We start from the raw sequence: 20,377 nt of genomic DNA, 5'->3' as shown, positions 1-20,377 counted from the left end.
GGCTGCATGCTCGTTGTCCAGCCAGAGGCACGGAACTCCGGCCGTTACCCCTTCTTTTGTAATCGCAGGGAGCCTTTCCCAGTTTTTTGTTGGGAAAAGAGGCAGGGAAAGGGTGCGAATGAATGCAAAGGCTAAAACAGAGGTAGAGAGAGGTTGTCACTGAAGCCGTGCTTGGCAGCAGATGCTTTTAGAGCCACCCTGTTATTCCTTAAGGAAGACTAGGGCTGGGGGTAAGGGTAAACAAGAGGACTAGACAAAAACTAAAAGGACTTGACAAAAACTGCCTAGGAAGGTGCGACAGCAACACGTGGCCATCTATGGAGACAGCTTCTCCCACGTTCTGGCCCAAACTCAGCGAGTATCTATCCAGCGCTTACCCTCACTAGAGAGAGAAACCAGGAAGGCAGTGACAAACTGCAACTTTAAGCTCCTTTGTATATTGCCCCCAAACTCCCAACACCTACTCTATTCTCTATACTTCCCATAAATGTTAGACTTGTCAGGAACAAAATGCAACTAGAGGGAGTGCAGGCACAGGGGCAGCCAGGGAGTGAGGTTCTGGGTGTTGCTGCTGTGCTAGGTTGCATTCAAAATGATTTCTGTTCAACTGAGCATGTGCGGAATGAGCCAACGCCATGAGACAGGTATATGCCTCAGTTGAAGACCAATAGAGTCTTTGTTCCTCCGCACAGCAAAAGTGCCCAATTAGTTCACAAGTCAGTTTCCAGAAATCGTCTGGCAAATTTCTCAGTGAGGGACCTATACTCAGAGGCAGAAAAGGACGATTATAAAGGAAAACAGAAAAGAAAGTGGAGGTGAAAAAAAAAGACGATTGTAAAGCCCATGCCTGTAACTCCAGAGGACTTTCTGGAAGCTACTGGAATCATTTGCCCACATGGAAGTGCCTGGGAGTTTAGGTTTCCCCCATCCAGTGATTAGCTGTTACCCAATGTCCCATAGCGCAAGAATATAAAAGCCTTGACTGGGGAAGAGGGGACAACCCTGAGGGATTACTTACACTCAAGAGGTCCTCTGTGAGATCAGGATGAAGCTACCCTTCCCAGGACTTTGCCTGAAATCCGACCGCTGTTTGGTTCCCTTTCCTACTTCTCTCAATAACGACGAAGTTTCTCCTAAAAGCACTTCCTTACGAAATCACTTTCTCATGAATACCCTCTCAGAACCAGCTTTTGGGGAATCCATCCTAAGACAATGGTGTTTCTCCAAGTGATAACTGCATCAGAATCTCCTGGAAGCTTATGCAAAATGTTGATTCCTGGGCCCCACCCAAGACATACTGAACCTGAATCTCCTGGAACATGTTGTAGGGATGTGTACTTTTATGAGTTCCACAAGTAAGTCTAGTACACCTAAAAATTAAGAACAACTGTCCTAACACTGGCTGCTGAATAAGCTCTCTGGAAACAAGGATCTAGGGCTGATCTCATCACGAGGTTGGAGAAGACATAAGAAATGCAAAAGAGCACTCCAGGGAGAAGAAGAGGACCTGACTACAAATGTGTCTCCTTCCCCATTTCTTCTGGTGCCAGTCCTGTAAACCGGTCTAAAGATTCATTTTGTATGGTATATATACATACATATGTATACACACATACAGTAGAATATTATTCAGCCATAAAAAATGAAGTCAATTCTTTTGCAGCAACATGTATGGAACTGGAAGCCATTGTCTTATGCGAAAAACTCAGAAACAGTCAAATACTGCATGTTCTCACTTAGAGCTAAACAATATGTGCACATGGACATGGCACGTGGAATAACAGACATTGGAGACTCAGAAGGATGAAAGGGGGTCAGAGATGAGAAATTACTTAATGAGTACAATGTACATTGTTCAGGTGATGGTTATGCTAAAAGCCCAGACTTCGCCGCTATGCAATGTATCTGTGTAACAAATCGTACTAGTACCATACAAATAAAAATGATTCATTTTGCTAAAAAAAAAAAAAAAAAAAAAAAAGACTGAATTTTTAAAATAAAGTGTAATTACAGAATACTCAGGTATAAGTTTCAGAGGGCTAAACTTTCTCCATGCAGACAGATTTATTTTGGAGGAGAACATAAACTGCTAAAATTTGATTGGGTTCATAATAACTCATGCCAGAGTTTACAAAGCAAAAGTGAAAATGTGATTGTTTATTGGCCTTTTTGCTGAACTAGTTTTTTTACTGTCTAAAAACAAACAAACAAAAAACCCTAAAGATGGTCGAAAAAGATCTGTTAAAAGTTGTTTAAGATTAGGGAATCAAAAAAATAAGAAACTAAAACAGAAAAAAAAATTAGGGAACTATAAACTATAAATTACTCTTGACTATTAAACAGGAAACAGCATATCTGCTCTAAGTGGCTATCTAATCTCCTACCTCTAATCTGCTTTAATCTTCAATGTATGTTCTATTCTAGTACCAATTTTATAAAGTACCTAAAGAGTGTTATGATAGTTTTAACTAAGTTTAGGTGAAAAGAATGATTCCTCTTGATTAAAGACAGAATTCATTAATGAGTATATGAATATGCTTGGCCTGAAGATGACTAAAGATAAATAAAATATCTATTTAGAAGTACTTAGCTGCAATTTTGAAGAATCAGCAGCAGCTTTATTTTGTATTGCTCTATAAGGCTGGAATAGGACTAATGGACATAGATTTTGGCAGGTAAGCCCTTTTCCATTAAACCTAAGAAAAATCTTTTCATTATACTCAAACTATTCTTTATAAGTTTGTCCTCTTAGTGGCTCCTAAATGCCTAGCATATAACAGGCACTTCAAAAATGTTGAATATATAGGCCGGGCATGGTGGTTGACACCTGTAATCCCAGGACTTTGGGAGGCCAAGGTGGTTGGACCACCTGACGTCAGGCACTTGAGACCAGCCTGACCAACATGGCAAAACCCATCTCTACTAAAAATACATAAATTAGCTGGGCATGGTGGTGCCCAGCAGAGGTTGCAGTGAGCAGAGATCATACCACTGCACTCTACCCTGGGTGACAAAGTGAGATTCTGTCTCAAAAAAAAAAAAAAGTTGAATGTATATAAATCCTTCCCACTGCAAAGTGGTGGAAGTCCTCTTATGCCTGCACCAACAAAAATTATGTGCATACACTTTTATATATACCTGATTCTCATTGCTAAAGAAAAGCCAGAGAATTGAACTGATTCGTTTTATTTACATTCATTTAAAAAGACCCTATAAATTCCATTAGTCTACTCACACAATTCCCAAAGGGTACCACTTAAAATATCGAATATTTTCAATGTAAACCTAATTTACAACTAGATGTAAACAAATATAACTGTAAAAGGCTCTCTGTAATATAAAAAGGTTATTTTTTAATAGGAAAAAATTTCTGGTGGAATCTACCTTTAACATGAAGTCTTTTACCTTATACACAGTGAAAATTTGATTTAATAACATTTTGATGCTTAAAGGTACAATGGCTACACTGATTTTCAACTAGCAGGAAAACTTCCAAAAGGGGAGAGTAAATAGGTAGGATAGTTTTTGTTTTGGTTTTTTTAAACACAATCAACATATATTTACATCAGGAAAATGAGACAATTATTAAGGAGGGGTTAGAGTTAAAACAGACTGAGAAGTCCTGCTCTAATGTCTTCATCACTCCTATTCTCATTATATTCTGTTTCATTTCAGGGATTTTTTTGATAAACCACTTTATCATTTCTAAAATATTACACTATTACCAGATTTAATCTATTAATAGGCAAAAAAAAAAAAAATGCAGAAAAATATCATGCTCTAGTCTAATTTTAACTTTATAAGTACCCAATATGGTTTGACTGTTTCCCCACCCAAATTTCAACTTGAATTTTATCTCCCAGAATTCCTATGTGTTGTGAGAGGGACCCAGGAGGGGGTAACTGAATCATGGAGGCCATCTTTCCTGCACTATTCTCGTGATGATGAATATGTCTCCCAAGATCTGATGGGTTTATCAGGGGTTTTCACTTGTGCTTCTTCCTCATTTTCCCTTGCCACCACAATGTAAGAAATGTCTTTTGCCTCCTGTCACGATTCTGAGGCCTCCCCAGCCATGTGGAACTGTAAGTCCAATTAAACCGCTTTTTCTTCCCAGTCTCGGATATATCTTTATCAGCAGCATTAAAACGAATTAATACAGTACCCAAAGATACTTCATTCTGCACATTTTAGAAAGTGAGAAAACAAAATCCAATGTAATCACATGTTTCTTCTCTAAGAACAGACTATTTTGCTGGGGTTTTATTCTTTTTTTTTTTTTTTTTTTTTTGACACACTGTCACATGTAAAAGGAATTACAGAAAAACTCGGCTAGCCTAAATTATACCTTGAAAACCAAATAAGTAATAAGAGAAAAAAATTAGACATCTCCTTTCCTGATGGAGAAAATTGGGAAAGGAATCTATACTATCAAATCTAAATAGGTAAAAACGCTTTTTTAGGCTTTTAAATTTATCTCACAACTCTTTCATGTGGTTAATCTCATACGGTCTGAATTGTTTAAAAGCTAACTTTTTCTTTTTTAACAACAAAAAAAGGAGTTAAAATTTGTCAAACAATCTAATCCAAACAGGAATTAAAAAAAAAGAAAAAATAATAAAATTTGTCAGACAAGTAAATTAAACTTACCTTTCTGTTAAATAAACATTTTCTTCAATAAGATCAAAGTAACAAGGCATTTTCCCCTGCTTGGCACATTCCTTCCATCGCTGTGGGTCCCTGAAGTCATCCATGACACAGGAGGGCCCAACTAGTGCTGAGCCTGGGGGCAATGATGTCTCTTCCTGCTCTACCTCCACTCTAACTTTCTTTCTGTCCTGAAGTTCACCATCACTTTCAGAATCACTCTCTATTTCCTGCCTCCTTTTCTTAAGAGGCCCTCTATCTTTGATATCATTTTTTTCTAAGTTTTTTGAAAAATCTTTCTTTTCATTCACAGCTACAGTGTCCTTAATGGAATTGCTGCTTATTTCAGGTGCTTGCACTGACCCCTTGTCTTTCTGAAGGGATACCAGAAATTTGTTGGACTGGTCTGAAAAGTGGGATCCATCCTGTTGATCCCAATTCTCCTCTTCTTCCCGATCATCTGTCAGGGAATCTGGTACTTGTCCTTGAGTTCGATCATATACAACCCCAGTTCCAGGTCTACCTGATCTTGGATCCCAGTAACCATTGCCTTGCCAGTAATCACGTGTCCCACCATACTGTTCTGCACTTTGCTGATACTTGTGTCCACCACAAGCTCCATAGCTACTGTCAGGTTGCTGATACGTGGTAGTAGGCTTTTCTTGAGAGAAGTCCCACCCTAAGTTTCTGAGCTCTTCTGATGAGTGCAAGCCATCCACATGCGATATCTCACAAGACGAAGAAAAACTCAATTCTGTTTTTCCCAGTCTACTATCCGGCCTGTTTGGGAAAGTGGTCTGTTGCCAAGACTTACTTGGGACATCTTCAAAATCAGAAGAATAAATTGGCAGTTCTTGCTGCCTACAAGATATTTTGGCTTTCACAGTTTCCTCTGAATTTAGGTGACCCAGATGGTCAGATTTCACATCTGTATGACTTGTACTATCAACCCCATCACTCTGAGGATGAGAAAGTTCAGGCAGGTGGTTATCTACTTGTTTTCTACTGGACTGTGTAAAAGAAATTTCTGGATTCTTTTCTGTTCCTTTATGAAGGAAAAACTTATCAGTTTGAAGACAAGCTTTACTTGCTATAGTTTCAAATTTTTCCTCATAGGAATGTCTCCTTGACTCCAACCTCTCATCTTCCCAATGGTCAGAATAGTGTCTATAACTGTGACTGCTCCGAGAAGAACAAGGACTCGTTTCTTCCATGGGCAAAGTAGAATTCTTTGGCACAACCACAACAGACTGGAGACGGTTTCTTGGAATACTGCTGTCATCAGAATCTGTATCTTCTGAATCACTTTCATCACTTGAACTTTCAGAAGAGCCAGAATAATCTTCATGGACAGTAGACACAATTTCTGGGGCATGACCACTACTGTCACATTTTAATGCATAAGTTACACCATCACTGTCTTCCATGGTTAAATTCAAATCACAAGAAAATACAACTTCTGAGTCATCAGAAGTATGCATACATCCTCTTTCTCCTTCATCTAAAGAGATTTCTGGTCTTCCTCTTCTAACAGGCAATACGGAATTCCCTTCTTCTTGAGCCTCTTGCAAACATTTTCCAGATAGCCCATTGTTATGTCTTTTCTCCCTGGAGGCAAATCCCTTTCCTGAATCAGGAAGGTCACTACCTACTTCTACTATTGTTTCTTTCCCTGCACGCTTTAAAAACTCTGAACTTTTCTTACTCTTTAGTACCGCATCCAGACCTGGAGATATGTTCTCTCCGCATTTCAAGAGAGTTAGACTGTCCACCTTTATTCCTGGTGGAAGACTCTGAAGAGATGAAGCAATACCTGAACTCCCAATAGGCTGATATAAATCATCAAAATGATTAACAGAAGCTGAACTAGTGCTACCAACGCTCTGCTTATATTCTTCACATGCAAATTTTGAGTGGTCTGTCAAATTTCTATTATCACTTATAACTGTTTTTGATTCCAAATGCACATTCATAAAGCTATTTGAAGAAATCTTCGTAACTGAAGGCTCAATATTTTCAGCTTCGGAGTTACACAAAGAAGGGTTGCTGTCGTTTGAAGTACAGTATATGTCTGAATCTTTGGTTTTGCAGCAAGAAACCCTCGTATCAACTGGTTCTTTAACTACTGTTTTGGAATAATCTATAGTCATAACTGGCAAAGACATGAGTTTATCTTGGTGTGGCGACACCAGAGGTTCTGTTTCTCTAAATGGGCTTTCTGACTTATTATGTAGCATGCCTGTATCATCCGAGTCATTTTCTTTGCATCTACTAATATTCTGAAATCCATTTGATGAAAGCACACATGCTTTGACCAAAGGTGATACCTCCGATCCAGTCACACTATCATCAGAAGTCATTAAAACAGCATCAGCTTTAGAAGTGCAAAATGTTGCCAAATCAGATTCTGCCCCAGGAGATCCATTTATATTTAATTCTATGGGACAAAAGCTTCTTAATTGATCATTCTTCACTTTAGATAAAGAGTCCAATTCCTTAATACTATCATGGCTATCATGTGCTATAAATTCAGACTTAAAAATAGGCAATTCATCTAGCTTTTTAAAAGTAGGTGAATCATTTAATCGATTTGATGGAGATGGAGACCCAGGCTTTTCTCTTTCAGGATTTTTATTAATCATTCTTAATTCATTACCTTTTGAACAAGGTGTTTGTAAACTAAAAGAATGAGACTGTTTGATTTCTTCATTTAATTCTGTACAACAGAAAGAATTTTTAAATTTATCAGACTTGGGTATTGGTTTTGAAAGGGTAGATTTATAACGGGAAGCACTACTGTCGTGCTTAGAATATGATAACCCTCGTCGGAATCCCAGTTCATTAGGGGGAGAACAACATCTTTTCATTGCTTCATTTTCTGAAGTCCTTTTAGATTCTCTTTCTAGTTTTGAAGAATACTTGCCTCTTCTTTCCATATCTAAGTAAGAAGTCTCAGTTTTACAGTCCCGATCAGATTTAGAATAGGATGATGTCCTTAGGTCTCTGTAAGAAGAGGAATGAGATGAGGTACGCCTTGAGTATGTCTTCTTATAGTCTTCTTCTGAGTCAGAACTCTCTCGTGCTCTGTTATCTGTGTATGGTCGAGAATAGCGTGTCCTCTCTCGATAAGGGGAGCTCCTATGGTAGCGACGATCAGAGTCATAATAATGAGATCGTTCCGACCGGGAATAGGATAAATTAGTTCTAGAGCCTCTGTCAGACCTAGAACGAGATCTGCTCCGCCGTCGCTCTCTTTCTGATCTACATCGGGAAGATACATACCGAGTATCTCTTTCAAGTTTTGAATAGCTAAAGTATTTATCATCTCTCTCTGTTTTAGATCGTGAAGACTTCCCCAGATCCTCACTTTTTAAAGGTGCTGAGCTCTTTTTAAAATCTCTTTCCTTTTCAATGCTTGCTGAAAATTTTAAATCATGTGATCTTTGACTTGAAGAAGTCCGTACAGAATCTTCATCAGATTCTGAACCAAGAAAGGTGCCTTCAGATTGTGAGTATTTCTTCTTAGAACCTGTTTTTTTACAGCTCAGACTAATCTTAGAACTATCTGGAATTTCTTCATCCTTCCCAATATGGGAATCTTCTTTTTTTGAGGAAATATCTGCTTGCTCATTCAAATTTTGAGTTACGTGTTCTTCTGAACTATTAGATACAGTGTCCTGCTTAGTATCTGCTTCTAAAGATTCTGGTACAATTATAATTGGTGGTTCTTTCAGAGCTCTAACTGCTACATCTACTGGTAAGGGTACTGGTGCTGCCATTAGAACTGTTATTGGTGTATGTGGCAAGGCCACTGGCTCTGTTACTGGTGCTGGTGATGAGGGTGTTGTGGCTTGCGGGGGTGGAGGCGGTGGAGGTGGGGATGAGGGTGGTGAGTCTACAGTTGTTGATTCTGCTATCACTGCTGGTAATGGCACTGCATGAGTAGGCGGAGATGCTACTGCTGTGGTAGTAGCCAGCAGTGGCCTGGATGTTACATGAAGCAGGTGTTTCTTAAAATGAATTTTGCCCAATTCCACCCTTGACTTTGGTGGAGAAGATTCTTCTGCAGTAGATAAGGTATCACCAATTTCCATTTTCATTTTAGGGGTTGAGTCTACCTGAAGAGGTACAGCTGGAGGGTTTGGAGTATCACTTTGCTTTTCATTGCCAAGTGCGGTGAGAAACCTATTCGGCAAAGTTTTCTTTGTAAGGCTGAAGCTGAATGACACCTTCTGTCGTCCTTGTTCTTCCAAATTAACTTTTGTCTTGGTGCCTTTGGGCAAAAATCGACTCGAAGCAACACCTTTAAAGATTGGTCCCTTGATGAAACCTGTTTTCTGCACATTTTCAATCTTTGCCTACAAATGAAAAAAAAAAACAATTACTACTACAATAAATACCATCAAATGGATTGCACAGTTTAAAATGTTTATTGGAGAAATGAAAAGCCCTTTTTAATAACAAACAGTATGAATTTCACTAAGCTATATATATCTTTATTATGAAAATTTTCAAACACAGTCAAAAGTATAGAAAATGGTGTAATAGCTGGGCACAGTGGCTCATGCTTCTAATCCCAACACTTGGGGAGGCCAAGGCAGGTGGATCACCTGAGGTCGGGAGTTCAAGACTAGCCTCACCAGCATGGAGAAACTCTACCTCTATTAAAAATACTAAATTAACCGGGAGTGGTGGTACATGCCTGTAATACCAGCTACTCAGGAGGCTGAGGCAGGAGAATCACTTGAACGTGGGAGGCAGAGGTTGCAGTGAGCTGAGGTCACGCCATTGTACTCTAGTCTGGGCAACAAAAACGAAACTACACCCCCCCGCAAAAAAAAAAAAAAAAAAAGAAAGAAAGAAAATGGTATAATAAATCCCTGAATATCTACTCCCAGCTTCAACAATTACCTATTTTTCCCATTCGTACTTTCTCTTACATGAAGAATTTTTTTCAGTTTTAGAACTTTTTTCCAGGTAGTAATTAGAAGTTTTTTTAAACCTGACATGTATTTAAAAGACATGTGTATAAAGGGCAACGTCTAACATCTCAATGCTCAGTCTCGTTTGTTCTTGTGTTCTATCAGAGATGAAAAATCAGAGGTCATCAAGACCACTGGTCTCCTGGCATCACATTGAGTGCACAGTAAAAATATTCATCCGGGGGCCGGGCACGGTGGCTCACGCCTGTAGTCCCAGAACTTTGGGAGGCTGAGGTGGGTGCATCATGAGGTGAGTGATGCAAGAGTTCAAGGCCAGCCTGGCCAACACGGTGAAACCCCGTCTCCACTAAAAAATACAAAAATTAGCCGGGTGCAGTGGTGTGCGACTGTAGTCTCAGCTAATCGGGAGACTGAGGCAGGGGAATCGCTTGAATCAGAGAGGTGGAGGTTGCAGTGAGCCAAGATCAGGCCACTGCACTCCAGCCTGGGCAACAGAGCAAGACACTGTCTCAAAAAAAAAAAAAAAAAAATTCATCTGGGTCAGACATGGTGGCTCACACCTGTAATCCCTGCACTTTGGGAGGCCAAGGTGGGAGGATCACTTGAGGTCAGGAGTTCGAGACCAGCCTGGCCAACATGGTGAAAGCCCATCTCTACTAAAAACACAAAAATTAGCAGGGTGTGGCGATATGTGCCTGTAACCCCAGCTACCTGGGAGGCTGAGGTGGGAGAATCACTGGAACCCAGCAGGCAGAGGTTGCAGTGAACCAAGGTGGTGCCATAGCACTGAGGCCTGAGCAACACAGCAAGACTCTGTCTCAAAAAAAAAAAAAATTTTTTTTTTAATTAAAAAGAAAAACTCACCTGTGATCCATACTCTAGGAAACATCAGTTGGAGCTACTGAGCTCTAAGATGAGGCATGCGTTTGTTTTTTTGGGGGTATTTTAGGGTTTTGGGGATTTTTTGTTTGATTTGAAACATGCATTACAGGCAATTCTAATCAATGTCCCGGGTTTGGGAAACCGCTGATACAGAGGAACTTCCCACCTTACTTGTTTCACAGATGAGGCAATCAAATGAGGACCAGGCCTTCTGCCTTCCTGGAGAGTACTCTGCCTTGGCACACATCACTATCTCTGCCTGGGCCCCCCACCCTCAGGTAATAATACCGCTGTATGAGCAATAATTACAAGGTATAAACCTAAGAAGACGACTTCTTCCATGTTTGCCAAATCACCAAAGGAAATGGTTAGGTTTGGAAGTTAAAGACATAACATACGTTGTAGAAAGAGCATCAGAAAAATCTACAGCAACAAACTCAATCGTAAATTAAAGATAGTGGTATACTTCCCATATGCAAAATTCTTTAATTGATGTTCTTTAATATGCTTTGGCTATTTAAGAGAATAACTTCTCTTTCAAAATGGTAAAATCTGAAATCAGTTTTCAAAATTACATAGTAGCAAGTTAGAAAGTAAATACTTTCACATGTATTATCGTAGAGCAGTGAATTCCAAATACTTTATTTTATTTTATTTTATTTTATTTTATTTTTTTTTTTTGAGACGGAGTTTCACTCATGTTACCCAGGCTGGAGTGCAATGGCGCGATCTCGGCTCACCGCAACCTCCGCCTCCTGGGTTCAGGCAATTCTCCTGCCTCAGCCTCCTGAGTAGCTGCGATTACAGGCACTCACCACCATGCCCAGCTAATTTTTTGTATTTTTAGTAGAGACGGGGTTTCACCATGTTGACCAGGATGGTCTCGATCTCTTGACCTCGTGATCCACCCGCCTCGGCCTCCCAAAGTGCTGGGATTACAGGCTTGAGCCACCGCGCCCGGCCAAATACTTTATTTTTTTGAGACAAAGTGTTGCTCTGTCACTCAGGCTGAAGTGCAATGGCACCATCTTGGCTCACTGCAACCTCGTCCTCCGGGTTCAAGCAATTCTCCTGCCTCAGCCTCCTGTGTACCTGGAACTAAGCCACCATGTCCAGCTAATTTTTGTATTTTTAGTAGAGATGGGGTTTCACCATGTTGGCCAGGCTGTCCTCAAAGTGATCTACCTGCCTAGGCTTCCCAAAGTGCTGGGATTACAGGCAAGAGCCAAATACTTTTAAGGAACAGAATCCACTTTTCAAATTGAATCTTAAATGCACGCTCGATACATAAAAAAACAAGTAAAGGATATTTTTGGAAATTCCAGCTTTCTCTACTTTTCCTAAATCCCTTGAAGCTCTAAAATTTAAAAACCATTTTTTTGAGATACACAACATCCCTCACTGGGACAAGTTAACGATGGCTCTAAAAACAAAATTTGAAACTATTACTTCATTTCACATTCAAAATAATAGCTAAATTTTCAATGTTTTCAGCTTTTATCCAATCTCTAAAATGTGTTTAGAGATCACTCATAATCATTGAATGACTAGTTAAATTATACTTACCTCATTTTCTTCTTCTCTATTTCCATTCAGCCAAGAAAACATGCAAAAGAATAAAAAGAAATCATAAATACTTAAAAATGATTAAGGTAATAGTTATTTTTAGTTAAAACTTAGGATACTTACTACCTACAGGTATATTCTATATGGATTGTCCATTCCTTCAGACTCAGTTACATTTAGTTTAACAAATATTTACTGAAGGCAGTGCCATGCACTATGCTAAGTTCTGGAGACCAAATTTGAATAAAGCAGCATCGTGCCCTCAAAAAGCTCAGCTTCCTGAAAGTTACAAAAAAGAAATTTGTAACAAAAGTAATTCCAACATAATGGAGTCAATATAAAAATAGGAATATATATAGTGAGGCAGCAAAAAGGACGATAAGCAACTCAGTTTAGTGGGAAAATAAGAACCCAAAGACTCTTTCCTGGCCAGGTGTGATGGCTCATACCTGTAATCCCAGTACTTTGGGAGGCTGAAGCCAGCTGATGGCTTGAGCCCAGGAGTTTGAGACGAGACTGGGCAACATGGTGAAACCCTGTCTCTATAAAAAATACAAAAAGGCATGGTGACATGCACTTGTAGTCCCAGCTACCTGGGAGGCTGAGGTGGGAGGATCACCTGAGCCCAGGCAGTTGAAGCTGCAGTTCGCCATGATCACACCACTGCACTCCAGCCATGGTGATGGCTGTCTTTAAAAAACAAAAAAAGAAAAAAAAAAAGGCCAGGCGTGGTAGCAGGTGCCTGTAATCCCAGCACTCTGGTAGGCCGAGGCAGGTGGACACAAGGTCAGGAGTTCAAGACCAGCCTGGCCAAGATGGTGAAACCCTGTCTCTACTAAAAACAGAAAAATTAGCCTGGCATAGTGGCATCCCAGCTACTTGGGAGGCTAAGACAGAGAATTGCTTAAACCTGGGAGGCGGAGGTTGCAGTGAGCTGAGATCACACCACTGCACTCCAGCCTAGGCAACGGAGCAAGATTCTGTCTCAAAAAAATAAATAAATTTAAAAAATTCCTTGAAGAAAGGGTTCATTTTTGAAGAATAAATTTGTCAGAAGATCTCAGGCAGAGTCAGAGATTAACACATAGAATAAGGCGGGGTGAGTGGCCCACACTTATAATCCCAGCACTTTTAAGAGGCTGAGGTAGGAAGATCTCTTGAGCTCAGGAGTTCAAGACCAGCCTGGGTAACACAGCAAGACTTCATTTCTCTTAAAAATAATTTTAAGGTCAGGCACAGTGGTTCATGCCTGTAATGTTATCACTTTGGGAGGCAGAGACGGGTGGATCACTTGAGGTCAGGAGGGAGTTTGACACCAGCCTGGCCAACATAGTGAAACCCCGTTTCCACTAAAAATACAAAATTAGCCAAGCATGGTGGTGCATGCCTGTAATTCTAGCTACTCAGGAGGCTGAGGCAGGAGAATTGCTTGAACCTGGGAGGCAGAGGTTGCAGTGAGCCGAGATCGTGCCATTGTACTCCAGCATGGGCAACAAGAGCGAAACTCTGTCTCAAAAAAAATAAAAATAAAAAATAATTTTTAAAGGGAAGGCTAAGTTGAGAGGATTGCTTGAGCCTGGGAGGATTGCTTGAGCCTGGGAGACAGAAGCTGCAGTGAGCCAAGATCATGCCACTGCACTCTAGACTGATCAGCTGAGTGAAAATCTATGTGTGTGCGCATGCCTCTCTGTCTCTCTCTCACACACACATACATACACATAGAATAATATGTGTAAAGAATCTACAAATAGTTCAATATTACCTGAAACAAGGTGTAAGGCAGAAAGAAGCCAACAATAAGGTGGAGTAGGAGGCAGTGGTCAGGTTTCTCATGAGAAGAATCATATTTCATCTTATGGATCAATGCTTCTCAATCTTTTTTGGTATCTGTTTAATAGTCCTAAAGGCTGAATGCAAGACTATTCCACATTACAGTGTATCTGCTCCCTAATACAAGGTACGGTGTGCAGCTCTCTGGATTATGTTCTAACAAAGGTGACCACACTGACTAAGAAAAATCAAAAGCCACAAGTCTGGTGTACACTAGCATACCAAGGCATACGTAGGGACTGTCTACTTGAAAAAAAGGAAGCTACAAAAGGACATGACAGCGAGATTTGTATTTTCGGCTAGTCGCTCATTGGGCTAAGTGGCAAGACTGGAATACAACAATCTGTTTTCAATGCTCCTGAAAAGAAACATACAAAACCATTTCCCCCAAATGTAGGTCTGACTTCATCATAATTCACTCCATTCACCAGTGTCCGTGGTAGCAATACACAACCAAGCAATGTTGGGGAAGAGGGGTGGGGTAAGCTGGTAATACATGAATGAGATCTGAAGCAGTGCCAAAATTAGCCATTTTTTTCTACTCCAAACCCACTAAAAACCTCATAGATGTGACATTAGCACTACTGTACTTCATCAATTCTATGATGTACATTTTGCCACAGGATGTATCATGCTATCAATGGTATCATAGTTTTAACTGAAAAAATTTTTTCCCTTCTCAAGGTTCATAAAAATCACCATTTTCTTACAATCAATGGCATATTAGAATCTATGATATATTAGATTTGATTTAAATAATACCATTTGAAATTTTTTCAAGAAGATAGAGGGTACCAGATGTCAAAGCATGCGCTTATCTGCATAGTACACACACACACACACACACACACAAAATGCTAGAAATACAAGTGACCAGAACACTTTCTTAAGCCTCAGCAGTTCTATTTTGGACAGGCAGATGAAAAGAATAATCCTGACAAAATGTGATGAAAATAGGCTTAGGTTCTATTGTAAATTTGTGGATTTGGGAGGGAAGAAGGCATAAAGAAGATCCATTTTAGAAATCAAATATTTGTTTGACAAAAATGACAACACAGGGGAGGGGGGAGGGAGGGAGGAAAGATCAGAAATTTGGAGGGAAATTTTCTTATCATTAAAAGCATTTAATGTTAATAGATAAAAATCAAATTACAAACAAGCAAAAGGAAAAGTCTACAACCCAACTTTCCAGAGACAACTACTGGTAACACCTTGATCTACAGAGCTTTCTGCACTTATTTGTGCATGCACGTGGGTGTGGTTTTTAAATAGAGATCATTGTTTTTTTTTCTTTTTGATTTGAGATGGAGTCTTCCTCCATAGCCCAGGCTGGAGTGCAGTGGTGTACTCACTGCAACCTCCACCTCCTGGGTCCTGGTTCAAGTAATTTTCCTGCCTCAGCCTCCCGAATAGCTGAAATTACAGGCACGTCCACCATGCCCAGCTAAGTTTTGTGTTTTTAGTAGAGACAAAGTTTTACCATGTTGGTCAGGCTAGTCTTGAACTGCTGACCTCGTGATCTGCCCGCCTCGGCCTCCCAAAGTGCTGGGATTATAGGCGTGTTTTTCTTTTTAAAAATATACAAACCATTCTGTATCTTGGTTCCCTCCCTCATCACAGAACTGGTAAGCAGACAAGTTGTTTAGATCACAGAAAAAGTATGGAATCACTAAAATAGATTGAAGAAGTGATCTCAAGAGAAGATATAGGCTGGGCACAGTGGCTCACACCTGTAATCCCAGCACTTTGGGAGGCTGAGATGGGTGGATCACCTGAGGTCAGGAGTTCAAGACCAGCCTGGTCAACATGATGAAACCCCATCTCCACAGAAATACAAAAATTAGCCAGGCATGGTGGTGGCGGGTACCTGTAATTCCAGCTACTCGGGAGGCTGAGGCAGAAAAATCGCTTGAACCCAGGAGGCAAAGGTTGCAATGAGATCATGCCATTGCACTACAGCCTGGGCGACAGAGTGAGACTCCGCCTCAAAAAAACAAAAAGGACAGAGAAGGAGCTATAGATAAGTGAAGATATAGTTAAGTTTCAAAATAAAGCAAGCATACTCTTGGTCTCTACTTTTCTGAAATAATTAGTTGAAAGCTGGGGGAAGAGACGGGGTAAAAGACAAAGAAAATTCAAGTGTAGACAACAAAAATGGAAGTAGACTGTAATCCTCAATGTTGCCACCCAAAGTTGGACATTATCGATTTACAGTTGAGCTCATTAGCACACTTATTCTACTTCTGCTGACAAGATTAAGCCATCGGAGGCAATAACTAGTGAATTAATCCAGCAAGATAGGATGGGCAGGATAAGAGAGGTAGAAGGCAAGGAGCTGAGAGAACTGATTTACCAAAAATATTGAAATGACTGACCTAAACATCCCTAGGTAACAGACAGGTAGTAAAATCTGAGTAAGCTGACAGACTGAACAGGGTAGGGACATCATATTGGGGGCTTCAAAGAGTGAATTTGGTGGAAACCAGGAAGAGAGGTAGAAGGGTCAATAAGGTGGAAGAACTGGAAATTATGGTCAGAATATTATTTTAGAGTTGAGGTACACTTCCAGGAAGAGAGTCTACCTAGGTAGGAGACCTAGGTATAGTCAGGAGAGTAAACTGCTGCAGCAAAAAGAGGGCAGTACCTTTTTGAAGAAATCAATACAATTGTGAGAACACAATTAAAGGCAAGAATTAGCTACAAATGTTTTTCACATAAGAACACTTGTTTTGGTAAATAATATCAAGAGCAAAGAATAGAGTTTTTGAAGAAAGGTTGATGAAACAAGGGTATGGAAACAAGAAGAGTATTAAACATCCTGTACTCCCTACCAAAAAAAAAAATAAGGAAGCATGTGAAAACAAGCATTTAACTCTACAGCAAGAGATCATGCTAAAAATAGTCTATTTTCTTCTTTTGAAAAACTATCAAAAAAAGAATATGGTAGCCAGTTATCTGTCAAAAAATAGTAAAGCAGGCAAATCTGCAGCTTGCTGATGGAATTATATTTAAAGAATCCGTATCAACATGAAGATAAATCTATTAGGTCATATGGTATATATGGAAAAAGAGTTAAGAGTTTTAGTTATGGCAGGCTCAAGGAACCAAAGAACAACATATCTTTAAAAAAAAACAACCAACCAATCTCTCAAGATAGAACATTAGAAGATTTCCAGAGCAATTTGGCCATATCAAACGTATAAATAAATATAAACAAGTTGGATAGTAAAGATATCTGTTCTGGATATTGTAACACAAGAAATGGTTAAAGCTAAATGGAAGCACTACCCTAGAAGAAAAAAAGGTTTAAAAAAGGTTTACAGGACCATAGTGGTTTATTTCAAAATATCAGAAAGCTGATAAGAGGAAATAATCTTATTTTGTGCAATTCTGAAAGTTGGAACTGTGACCAACAAATAGAAGTTACAGAACGACAGTTTTTAGCTCATTTTTAGTACATTTTAGATTAATTTTCTTTATTTAAAAAGTACTATATGTAGCTGGAGGAAATTTTATAATACAACGAGATATACAACTAAAAATAGGTCTCTCTCCTCAGAGCAACTACTCTTAAGTTTGCATATTCTTTTATTTATTTATTTGTTTATTTATTTATTTAGAGACAGAGTCTCACTCTGTCATCCGGGCTAGAGTGCAGTGGCGATAACCTGGCTCACTGCAACCTCCATCTCCCGAGTTCAAGTGATTCTCCTGCCTCAGCCTCCCGAGTAGCTGGGACTACAAGCACAAGCCACCATGCCCGTCTAATTTTTGTATTTTCAGTAGAAGACAGTGTTTCGCCAGGCTGATCTTGAACTCCTGACCTCGTGATCTGCCCGCCTCAGCCTCCCAAAGTGCTGGGATTATAGGCGTGAGCCACTATGTCCAGCCTAGTTTGCATATTCTTAATTCAAAAATTTTGTGTGCATATATGAACATACACTTTTTTTTTTTTTTTGAGACAGGGTCTCATTCTATCTTTCCAGTGGCACAATCTTGGCTCACTGCTACCTTGTCCTCCCAAACTCAAGTGATCTCTCTGCCTAGGCCTCCTGTGTGAGGCACTGCACCAGGCTTTTTTTTTTTTTTTTTTTTTTTGTGAGACAGAGTCTACTACAAAACTACAGAAACTAGCAAGGTGTGGTGGTACATGCCTGTAGTGTAAGCCACTTGGGAGCCTGAAGCAGGAGGATCCTGCTTCAGGAGGTGGGAGTTACAATGAGCAGAGATTATGCCACTGAACTCCAGCCTGGAAGATAGAAGGAGACCCTGTCTCAAACAAAAACAAAACTAGATGTGTATAGGATACTTAAGTTTCCTTATCATCAAAAATGTTTAAGAATCTGGATGAGAACTTAACTAAGATAAGACAGAGAATTCATAATCTCAAGGTAGACAGCTAAAAGTGAGGTGCTAGGTCTCACTCAAGACCTTCCATTGAATTTCCTAATTACAAATCTGAAATAGCTTTTTACTTCATCTTGATTTTAATAAGCAAAGACTTCAAAAATTCACTCCTACCTAAAGATTTCTTACTAAAACTCAAATACAGCGTTTCTTATACTTAAGTATAGGCCTCATTTGAAGAAAAAAACTATCAGACCTGTAAGAATAGATCACAGTTCAAGAATACTGACAGAAAACAAAAATTAGTCTATTAAAATTTATTTCATTTGAAAATTGTCATTGCCGAGAATTTTAAACTTACAACTCATCAAAATAATTTTTAAGGTCTATGGATTAGAAAATAATATTGTATCAATGATAATTTTCTGAATTGGGATATCACCACAGATTCCACAGAAATTCAAGCCATCATCAGAGATTATTACAAACAACTCTATGCACATAAACTAGTAAACCTGGAAGAAATGGATAAATTCCTGGACACTTGCCTCCTCCCAAGCCTAAACCAGGAAGAAGCCGAAACCCTGAACACACCCATAACAAGGTCTGAAGTTGAGGCAGCAATTAAGAGCTTACCACCCAAAAAAAGCCCAGGTCCAGACGGGTTCACAGCCGAATTCTACCAGACATACAAAGAGGAGCTGGTACCATTCCTTCTAAAACTATTCCAAACAATACAAAAAGAGGGAACTCTTCCCAAATCATTTTATGAGACCAACATCATCCTGATTCCAAAACCCGGCAGAGACTCAACAAGAAAAGAAAACTTCAGGCCAATATCCATGATGAACATAGATGCAAAAACCTTCAATAAAATGCTGACAAGCCGACTGCAACAGCACATCAAAAAGCTTATCCACCATGACCAAGTAGGCTTCATCCCGGGGATGCAAGGCTGGTTCCACATACGCAAGTCTATAAACCTAATTCACCACATAAACAGAACCAAAGACAAAAACCACATGATTATCTCAATTGATGCAGAGAAGGCCTTTGACAAAATTCAACAGCGCTTTATGCTAAAAAACCCTCAATAAGCTAGGTATTGATGGAACGTATCTCAAAATAATGAAAGCTATTTACGACAAACCAACAGCCAATATCATCCTGAATGGACAAAAACTGGAAGCATTCCCCTTGAAATCTGGCACTAGACAAGGATGCCCTCTCTCACCACTCCTATTCAATATAGTACTAGAAATTCTAGCCAGAGCAATCAGGCAAGAAAAAGAAATAAAAGGCATTCAAATAGGAAAGGAGGAAGTCAAATTGTCTCTATTTGCAGACGACATGATTGTATATCTAGAAGACCCCATAGTTTCAGCCCCAAATCTCCTGAAACTGATAAGCAACTTCAGCAAAGTCTCAGGATACAAAATCAATGTGCAAAAATCACATGCATTCCTATACACCAATAACAGACTTAAAGAGAGCCAAATCAAGAACAAACTTCCATTCACAATTGCCACAAAGAGAATAAAATACCTAGGAATACAACTAACAAGGAATGTAAAGGACCTCTTCAAGGAGAATTACAAGCCACTGCTCAATGAAATAAGAGAGGACAAAAACAGGTGGAGAAACATTCCATGTTCATGGTTAGGAAGAATCAATATCGTGAAAATGGCCATACTGCCCAAAGTAATTTACAGATTCAATGCTATCCCCATCAAGCTACCAATGACCTTCTTCACAGAACTGGAAAAAACCACCTTAAACTTCATATGGAACCAAAAGAGAGCCCGCATAGCCAAGTCAATTCTAAGCAAAAAGAACAAAGCGGGAGGTATCACACTACCGGACTTCAAACTATACTACAAGGCTACAGTAATCAAAACAGCATGGTACTAGTACCAAAACAGAGATATAGACCAATGGAACAGAACAGAGGTCTCGGACGCAACACAACATATCTACAACCATCTGATCTTTGACAAACCAGACAAAAATAAGCAATAGGGAAAGGATTCCCGGTTTAATAAATGGTGTTGGGAAAACTGGCTAGCCATGTGCAGAAAGCAGAAACTGGACCCCTTCCTGACACCTTACACTAAAATTAACTCCAGATGGATTAAAGACTTAAACATAAGACCTAACACCAT

At 39.6% G+C, this 20,377-nt stretch overlaps 1 protein-coding gene across 6 annotated transcripts in view; it reads right to left on the bottom strand.

Moving 5' to 3' along the window:
- The window catches only part of SETD2 (SET domain containing 2, histone lysine methyltransferase), a 151,530-nt gene that overhangs the window by 100,516 nt on the left and 30,637 nt on the right, over positions 1-20,377 (bottom strand). For all 6 annotated transcript variants that reach the window (XR_004275052.1, XR_004275053.1, XR_004275051.1 and 3 more), the window contains exons 2-3: positions 12,039-12,054; positions 4,651-9,005 (exon numbers count right to left, since the gene is read on the bottom strand). Coding sequence is in view for 3 of the 6 variants with exons in the window: in XM_032297965.1 (XP_032153856.1) it covers positions 4,651-9,005; positions 12,039-12,054 (4,371 nt within the window). In the remaining 3 variants the exon portion in view is untranslated. The remainder of the gene's footprint in view (positions 1-4,650; positions 9,006-12,038; positions 12,055-20,377) is intronic.

The sequence above is a fragment of the Sapajus apella genome, unplaced genomic scaffold (assembly GCF_009761245.1).
Source record: "Sapajus apella isolate SASKATOON/1434 unplaced genomic scaffold, GSC_monkey_1.0 scaffold38, whole genome shotgun sequence".
In the NCBI taxonomy this organism is placed as follows: Eukaryota; Metazoa; Chordata; class Mammalia; order Primates; family Cebidae; genus Sapajus; species Sapajus apella.
Note: the sequence above shows the minus strand (reverse complement) of the source record. Positions and strands in the feature narration are given on the sequence as shown.